At 42.8% G+C, this 9,586-nt stretch overlaps 1 protein-coding gene across 1 annotated transcript; it reads left to right on the top strand.

The window, feature by feature from the left end:
• The first annotated feature begins 878 nt into the window (after positions 1 to 878).
• Positions 879 to 8,833, top strand: LOC142100269 (uncharacterized). The gene is made up of 4 exons (XM_075184200.1): positions 879 to 1,454; positions 1,742 to 1,825; positions 2,222 to 2,749; positions 8,742 to 8,833. The coding sequence occupies exons 1-4, from the start codon at positions 950 to 952 to the stop codon at positions 8,831 to 8,833; spliced, it is 1,209 nt and encodes a 402-aa protein (XP_075040301.1). The 5' UTR covers positions 879 to 949.
• Positions 8,834 to 9,586: the final 753 nt, after the last annotated feature.

The following is a 9,586-nucleotide window of genomic DNA, read 5'->3' on the forward strand; positions in this document are numbered from 1 at the left end:
CATTTTTATTTAAAGTACATTTTATTTATATTTTAACCTAAGCAGAAAATGTATCCATCATATTATGCCCCCATCAACTCGAGTCTGTTTCCATGGTTCTTGGACAGACGCGTTTCACATTGTCAGGATTGTCCCTTTCACCTTTCATGTTGTCATTTTACGCAATGAGGAACTAGATGCTTCATTTAGGAATAACCAAGACATTAGAACAGAGTTTCTTAACTCCAGTCCTCACGCACCCCCAACAGGTCATGTTTTCAGGATATCTTTAATCGTGCACAGGTGACTTAGGGCTAGATTTACTATCAGGCGTGATGCATGGCGGCTTCAAACCGCCATGCATCGCGGCGGTTTTCCGGCGTGTTTGCATTGCAAACAGCCGGATTTACTAATGGGCGCATTTCAGCTTCAATTTGAAGCCGCCGGCGATGTAACGGCGGGATGTAATGCTCAAAGCCGCCGGCGGCTTTGAATAGAACATGGCGCTTTTGCTTTAAATGACGGCGCTTTTGTGTAAAGGCGGTTTTTTTGAAAGTTACACCTGTCTCCTGGCCTGTTACTATTGGCTATTTTAAAAATCAGGAGATTTGACATCACAAGCCTTATATAAACCACTGGCCTGACACTTTTTCTTTGATAGGGGTTTGAGGAGTTTTGTGAGAGGAGTTTGGAGGATAGTGGTTTGCTGAGAGTTGGTGAGAGTTGGAGTTTGGTGGATTGGTGGAGCGATATCTGTTTGAAGTGTGAGTAGTCCTGTGGTATTTTCCTGTTTTGTACATTTATTTTCTCATTTATTTTCTGTCTTGTATTTTTTGTATTTGACTTGTCCTTTGTCTGTGTTACTTGTGTGTGACTGTGTGGCGAGTGTGTGTGTCTGTAGGTAGTGTAGTTTGTTCTTTGTGTTTGTAAGTCCTTCAGTGTTTTGTGTTTTTCTGTCTTCTGGGTAAAAATGTCCAGAGATAGGAGGGGAGAACAGGCTGAGGAGAGGGAGATGGAGGTTGAGGGGTCAGAGGAGGGAGAGGGAGAGGTTGAGGAGACAGGACAGGGCAGGAAGACCAAGACAGGGAGGAATGTGCGCTTCTCACATGATGAGAATTGTGTGTTGGTGCACAACATCATTCCCTGCTACGAGGTCATCCTAGGGAACCTGGCAGCCCGGACTCCTCTAAGGCGGCGTCACCAACTGTGGGGGAGAGTCTGTGATGCCGTGAACGCGGTGGGCCCACTGAAGCGGACAGTGGCGCACTGCCGCAAGCGCTTCTCTGATATTAAGAGGAGGCTTAAAGAGAAGATGGCCCAGGAAAGGAGGTCGACAAGGCGCACGGGTGGTGGCCCCCCACTTCATATGGAGTACACCACGTACGAGGAGGAGCTGCGCCAGATAATGCCGGCTGAAATTGTAGAGGGCATAAATGTCCAGGACACCGACTCGCCCTCTTTTGGCCAAGTAGTTGGTGAGTTATTTGTTTTTTTTAACCTAACAGTATTTTAACTGCTTTTCTCTTTTTAAAACTGCTTTTCTCTTTTTAAAACTGCTTTTCTCTTTTCAAACGTTTTTTCTTATTATTTTTTTTTTTTTTTGATTTTCAAAGTGTATTTTTGCCTCTAATAGTTTGTAAAGGTTTTTTTTTCTCATAGAAAAAAATATACAAAAATTGCAAACACATTTGTGCAATAAACAGTATATTTGGAAATTGTTTTTTTCTGGAAATACATTGTATGCTTTTTCTAATACATCCAGAATCGCCAGGACCGCAGTTCAGTCCCAGTGCCAGACCTACACCTCCACCTTCAGCGAGAGATTCGGGCACAGACGAGCAAGCAGGTGCGTGATTTCTGTTTAGGAGAAAAAAAATGGAGTTACTTGATTTTCTGTGCAAATGTTGCTGTCAATGTTTTTTAATATACCTTTACTTTATTTATTGCATTCAACAAAATGACAGCTAAAATCTGATTGGTTGCTATAGGCAACATCTCCACTTTTTATAGCATGCAGTTTAGTCAAAATAACCCAGCATGTACTACACAGTCCAAATGATAATGGGTATTAAAAGGATAATAAGTGCATCCGTAAGCAGGTAGCATAGGACTAGAAATCAGGAATGCAAACATTGTGAAAGAATCTGTAGTTGCTAAAGATTATTATTTCCTATCCAGTGTTCAGAATGCAATATACAAACATATTATATACTATATACTTACCGTCATTTTTCATACACAGGGCCCTCTTCATACCAGCCACCTCAGGCGGAGTCCCTGGAAATGTCCCCTGAGCCAGAGGATCTAACAACCATCACCCTGGTAACAGTGGATGCCCCTGTGTCTGGCCTCCAGGAAGTTTCACCTGGCCCTGCTGAACCATCACACCACCAACCTGCACCTGCACCTATGGACCCAGCCAGAGAAATGGCGCTGTCTATTGGCGCATTCCAGCAGCAACAGACATTATTCATGGACAGGCAAACTCGCCACATGTCCCAAATTGCGGTCCAGTTGAGGCGGATACACCGCTCCAATAGTCAACTCCCTGCTGGAATCAACCGTCTGGCAACAGCTTTAGAACAGACCAATGTGCAGCTGGCCCAAATGACTGCGGCTGTGGAGGCCTTACATTCCACAGTACGTGAGGGGAATGCCAATGTGACCAGGCTGGCAGGGCAACTACATTCAGAAATTGTAGCCCGTTTACCGGCACCTATCTCTTCAGCCACCACCAGTACCGCTAGTACGCCTAGCACATCTGTACAGAGTACTCCCCCAAGGAGAGGTGCTCGCACCAGGGGTGGGCGAGGGAGGGGAGAGAGTGGCACCAAGCATTGTGATATGCCTGCAAAAAGACGTCGCTAGTGCAATAATTATTATTGCTTCATGTTTTCACAAGTTTGCGTAAGCATTATACGTTATTATTTATTGTGTTCTGCAATAAATGCAGTTAAATTTCTATGGTGTCAGTGTTTCTTTTCTGCTAATTAAACAAGAGTATACTGATGTTTTAAAAACTATGCACTAATTTCACTTAAACATTGACCTCTGACTGTCACAATCCAGGGATGTTCATATTTACCACATGAGGAGTACACACTATCCTGTTTTTAAAGGTTCCAATTTACAAAACATTTAAAATAAAATATAAAAATTGCACTCACATAAAACACATTTTTGAGCAAAAAATGTTTTTCATACTATGTACTTACACGTAAAGTAGTTTGCAATTAGACGGTCTCTAATCTCCCTTCCGCCCTCTGTGCTCTGCACATCACCAGATGTGACACGGACCCCTTCTTCTTCACTGTCTACTGCAATAATCGGTGGGGTAAGTTGATGTATTGCTAGCATATGTATCAAACAGCCAGCCAGGATAATATCAAACCCCTTTTCAGGTGCATACATAGCCACCCAACCAGATTATTCTAGTAACCTGAACCTAGTTTACCAAAGTACAAAGGTACGCTATAACACCCCTCTACTAAATCAGTAAATAAATTGCATGGTGGGAAGACACAAGAGAAAAAGAAACCAAAACAACACTGCAATTACAAGACACTGGCCTTTTAACATATACAATCCCAAAGGAAAAAACTTTGAACATGAAATGGCCCTTTTCCTTCTGTTCTGATTGCCCAAATATCTGAAACAGCACACTGTTTGAACAATCTCGCCGCTCACAAGCAGCGCTTTCATTTTGGTCTTTTGAATGGCGGTTTTCCGGCGGCTTTATAAACCCCCTAATAGTAAATCCGGCTGTTTGTATGTTGAACATTGTTGAAACCGTCATGGCGATGTATACAGAGGCGGGTTTGGAAACATCATTTTTGGCCGTTTGGACGGCGGGTTTAGCCTTAGTAAATCCGGCGATGGCTAAACCGCCGCCAAATCCGCCGAAAGTCGGCGTGTTTACAAACACGCCTGATAGTAAATCTAGCCCTTAGTCTACTGGGCTAGGTCAGTAATTATCCCACCAGAAATCATCTTAACATGAACTGATAGGGCTATGTGAGGACTGAAGTTAAGAAACGCTGCATTAGAGGGATAGATCAGGACTGTGAATCCAGTGGCAATAAAACTTAACTGATGTGAATAATTCCATTTGCCGCCTACTATGATTGGCGCTACATAAACATTAATAAATATTGTAATGCTTCATCAGGACACGAGAGGGTTGCAAGCACCAGATCTATTCTCATATTGCTAGAATTATGGACTAGCCTCCAAGACTCTTACTTTTTACAGTCTTCTTGCTCCCATGGATGTCACCCTCCATGGTAAAGATATAGGAACATCGACTCTCACACTGAAATTTTGGAAGTAGATGATACATCGAAGCTGGTTATCTCCTCTTACACCACTTGGTCCAACTCTGAATTTTCACCTGGACCCCAGCAAAGGCCACTGACACCAAAACAATAAGATCTATAAAACAAAACTGTTTAAGAACACAAATATTAGAAACAAATGATTAGGTCCTCTTTAGAGGGTATTATACACCTTACAACTTAGGTTGGGGGAATCCAGCTACCGCCAGCGGAATGTTGGCAGTGTTACAAACTGTTCCGTATTTTACCGGAGTGGTCTTAACCAAAGTATTCAATTATCTATTCTACTAAGGTGGCCCAAAATGATAGTTTATCTGTTCACAATTACAAAATAAACCAGGGGTGTCTACCAGGGGCTGGCGCACAAAAATATGTTTAAATATTGTCTTACAATTGATGATTCAGTAAGAAAAGTTCTATTTTTAAACAATACATCATTAAAGTTTGAAATGTTATTATAAACAAAATCACAGCGTGCCCCGAGAGTATACACACATTTTCCTTCTTCCTATGAGGTTTCATGTAGAGATGCTCACCGCCCCCCGTGAACTGGTTTTGGTTTTGGATCTGGATTAGCTTCGTGTTTTGGTTTTGGTAAAACCGCCCTCGTGTGTTTTGGTTTTGGATCTGTATTTTTTTAGAATAAAACCCTAAAATATGCTTAAATCACACAATTTTGCTCCTTTTTTGTTCCTACATTATTATTAACCTCAATAACACTAATTTCAAGTAATTTGCAGTCAATTTTGACCACCTCACAGGTCACAATATTATTTTCATACCCTTTCAGGCAAATACTGCAGCGACCTGGCTGGATGGTAAGCGACAGAGCAATGACACAAACACACGGCAGTTCCTAGCACATCTAGGACACATTGACACACAGCAGTGGCAGAAAATAAAAATGGTGCAAGATGGAATTGTCCTTGGGACCGCCCTATCTCCCACCCACCGTTATGTTGGAATCCATCATTCGCAAGATCCGAGATCCGACAGTGTAACAATGACGTTTTGCCTCGTTTTCAATTCCGAGGGTGCGCGAAAGTACCGAGCCGAGCTGGCTCAGTTCAGGTGTGTTTGGTTCTCAGGGAACCGAGCCTGAGCATTTCTAGTTTCAAGTTCATAGTGTGTGGGTGCACCGCCCAAAATTTATTTAATTGTTGAGTATATGTTATGAATCATTCTAAAAATTAGAAATTGTATAACATTTTTGGGTTAGTGGTAACTTGGTGCCGTAGTTCTTTTCTATATAGAGGACTTTGTATCACAGAAATCTAAGTTCTGTATTACTCCTGTTACCTCTGACACGCTGCCACCAGACACCATTTGTCCTAGGGAGTGAATACACCCAAATTACTATTCTTGTACCACGTATTATTATGTATCTCTATCCAATGCCCCCTTCTCGATTACTGGGGAAAATAAAAGGTTGGTTAAGGTCATATTTCAAAACATAATTAAAAGGAAAAAAATATTTGAATTAACACAAAACAATGTATATGTTGCCATCGCTGCACAGTATGGCGCGTAGTTTGCAAAATTCTGAAAACAGGACATGAAATAGTTAAATGTTCCCTCCGGGGGTTCCACATGAGATCATGTCTGTAAGCCTCCTAATCCAGTTTGTGGTGAAATCCCCAGCTCTAGGGAAGGAAACATGTGTGAGCTGTCTAAATTCGTGTCTGTACCAAAGTCCTTATCTCTCTCCTTGTGTTTCCCCGGTCTGTACGCCTGATACATATATATGACTGCATATCTCTTCTTCCTAATTAGTCTAATCCACAGTGAGACTTCTGCCTGGAGGTGCAGAACATCTCTGCAGCGTCTTATCAGCAGCCACAGTCTACAAACCATAGTGCGTGAGAAAGAAGATCCAATAAACGGAACATAAAAATCATCTAGAGCCTTTTCCTAACCCGGCACGTAGGACACAGCTGGTTCAGCTATACAACCTATATCCCTATGCTCTTTGCCTCAGCTATAATAAGTATCATTGTTTGATTACAGAAGTCTTAAAATCATTCATGGACTTCCTGCCATACTCCAGCTGTTGTACTGGCTAAGAAGGGGCCGCTGTATTTGTTTCTTGGTTCCAGCTTTCCTACACTCCGAGGCCTTGGTACATGGCTAGGAGCAGTTCCAGACCAGGGGCGGAATGGGTATCACCCATGAGACCTATCAAGGTTTAGGCAAAAGACACAGGGACCAGCTGCATCCTGGGGCACCTTATTTTCACGCTTGGCAAGGGGACTAGAGTGCAGCCTGTACCAGTAACATGCCCCTAGAGGGGGCAAGAAGCTAGAGGACCAGCAGATGGTATATTGTGACACAAGCCAGCTCTTGGGAAGGTATTGTATCTCTGAATTAAGTTCTAACAAGCGCTCCAGTGATAACAGTCATGGAGGTGCTCAAGCTAGGCGGATCAGACTTTGTGTACTGGGGTGGCGGACTGCAAAAAATTTGCAGGTGCTATGCATAGGGTGCAGGAAAGGTGTGAAGCCATGGACCTATATGAAGTCACAGGGAACTTGGGGTCGGCAAAATCAGTCCCCCCATCCCCCAAGGGAGACTTATTTGTCTGGATTAAGTAGCCAAATAAGCAAGATGAAGAATGGGTCACTCCCCCCATGAGAGACACATACATCTGGTTACCAGTATAAACCAGTTGAATATGCCGGGGGCTGTAGCTCCAGAACACCTCAGCCCCCCCCCCCCCCCCCGCCCAACCTGCACCGGCCCACCAGATCATGCCCTGAACCCTGATAGGACAATCCCCCCCTCTGCTTGTGTGCTATAATCAGAGAAATTACTGCTGAAGATAAGAATCTGCAAAATCAGTTACAGAGCTAAAAAGCAGAATGTAATAAGCATAGAGTAGAAACAGAGTGATGGTTCAAAAGTAATCACTGAATTATTTATATAATGAAATTGAGGAAAAAGAGGTTTTGCTAAAAAAATTGAAGAAATAAAGGCGAGAGGTGAATGAACTCTACACAAACAGAGATCGGATGTTGCAGTAACTCCAAAAATAGTAACACAAGGGGAAAAAGAGTGGAAAACGGCAGGGAAATGTAAACCCAAACAAGAGACATTTACTGCAGGATCTTCTGACTCTCCCCCTGTACTTAGCACATGACTTACACTGCCGAACACAGGCGTGGATTATAATCACCTGAGATGACTTCACAAAACCTTATATCTGATAACTTTGAAGATGAATAAAAACAAAAGTAACAAACTATAGCTTCCCCACCTTTTCTAAGCTGAAGGAGCAGCTTTGCCCAAATCTGATCCGGAATCTAAAATACAAGCCCAGAGCCAGGTAGCAGGTAATCCAATCTGACGCAGGACCTTGTCTCTTGCAATCCACTGGAATACCCCCATCTATCCAAGATTGGTTCAGGAGACTGGAATTTTATAGAGCCATGGACAAATTATTATCCTCCACGACCGATAACTTCACAGAATACTACACCATTTGGTACCCATGGCTTGAATTCCGGGATTCAGAAACATTCAAATCCCAATTCATCCCGACAACAGCCCCTTCATGACAGCTCTTATATTCAACCATCACTCTTTCTCTACGACCCAGTGTTCAGAACCTCGTGAGTGATAATTCTAGGACAGTGAATCCCAAATTTTTTCAGTTCAAGGCACCCTACGGTCTCCATAATTTTTTCAAGGCACCCTTAATCCAAAATAATTACCAAGTAGTCTCCTAAATTGCTTACCACCGGCCCTGGCCGCGGCACCCCTGTGTGATCGCAGCGACACTCCAGGGAGCCGTGGCGCACAGTTTGGGAACCACTGTTCTAGAAAACACCTTATTCTCCCTTTCTTTCTCTTTTATCTTCCTTCCTTATTCATGACATCATAAATTGCATTTGATTGCCTGATTAAGCCGTGATGTATATTACTTTGTTGGTTTTACCAATTTTGTCTGTATTTCTGGTACAATTGTTATTGATGTCTTTAAAACTTAATAAGGAAAAATTATATATAAAAAATACCCCCAAAACTTTCAAAGTCTATAATACTATCTAACTATCTGCAGATATCACCAGGTGGAGCCCAATCCATAGAGACATCTTCTCAGCTGCTCACTCACCTCAATGTATTCTATGATTGTACCTTGACATTCACATATTTATAATATGTGTTGTTGTTGCACTCGCCAAGAGGGCCAGCTTACTTCCAGTATCGTAAATGGGGTCGTCGCTCTTGATGGCTATGGTTGGTAGAATAATGGTGGATGGATTCAGGGTGACTGTAGAAGGCATGAGTTGCTCCCTATCTCTACGAGTCTGCTCTCCTTCTCCGATCCAAAGGGAAGGACCCAACCAGTGTTGAGAATTTGCGCTCCTTCGCTTTCCTCAATTCTGATAATGGCAAAGATTCTTTATAGTCTTACAATTTGTCTTTCAGATCGATTGCTATCCCCCTCTCCACTGCCCAGTGAAGGTGAAGATCACTTTTCTGCTGTCCTAGGAAACCAGGAAGTTCCAGAACAGATCTGAGAGGTTGGGTAAGGACCTGTTGGCTTTAGAACAAACTAAGGCCTTTGACGAGGTCCATCATGAGAACCTATATGCTGTCCTTGGTAGATATAACCTACCAGAGAAATTTATCAGTTGACTTAAAGTTTTGTATAGACGGACAGAGAGCTACCTTCTTTTCAAAGATATTTAATTGTAATCAAGTTTTTGAATCGGCATCAGGGCTCAGTTATTTGGACAAGTCACGGTCATCTGAGAACTGGCACACAGAATCAGTCATATCCACCTTAAATATTATCTCCTGCTCAGAGTCAGCCACACACATTCTGAATATTTTTCAGGTTTGAAGGCCCAGAAAATACACTGTGAGGAGGAGGAACCGGTGCTGGGTATTGGGTCAATTGCAAGATACTTGGGTTGTCTTAAGACAAATTTTATTGTAGTGTAGAGCACTCCCTTAAAGATTGGGCAATTTCTTTATATACCATGTGGCAAAGAGGGATATTTGCCACAGTTCCCTGTAAGGGAACAGGTAAGAACACGGTTAGTCTACAGCAGTATGCTGCAGACATGGTTAAGTTTTCCATAGGTTCCTCTTTCAACACACACACACACAGGTGTTCCACATGGGTGTGATTGGTTTGCTGTGATTTGTTGTAGTGCTTGGGGTGGAGGATAAAGACACTGTCTGTATGTGTGGGTGGGACCACCGATGCCAGTAAGTGGCCGGTGAGCAGACAGGGAAGTAATGTCTAGCCAGATGTAGGTGGTGGG

This window comes from Mixophyes fleayi, chromosome 8, assembly GCF_038048845.1.
Source record: "Mixophyes fleayi isolate aMixFle1 chromosome 8, aMixFle1.hap1, whole genome shotgun sequence".
Classification (NCBI taxonomy): Eukaryota; Metazoa; Chordata; class Amphibia; order Anura; family Limnodynastidae; genus Mixophyes; species Mixophyes fleayi.

Excerpts from the sequence above, each read along its gene's own strand:
- LOC142100269 (XM_075184200.1), top strand. The coding sequence starts at position 950 with ATGTCCAGAGATAGGAGGGGAGAACAGGCTGAGGAGAGGGAGATGGAG. Across the intron at positions 1,455-1,741 it reads CTCTTTTGGCCAAGTAGTTG|AATCGCCAGGACCGCAGTTC; the intron begins GTGAGTTATTTG and ends TAATACATCCAG. Across the intron at positions 1,826-2,221 it reads GGGCACAGACGAGCAAGCAG|GGCCCTCTTCATACCAGCCA; the intron begins GTGCGTGATTTC and ends TTTCATACACAG.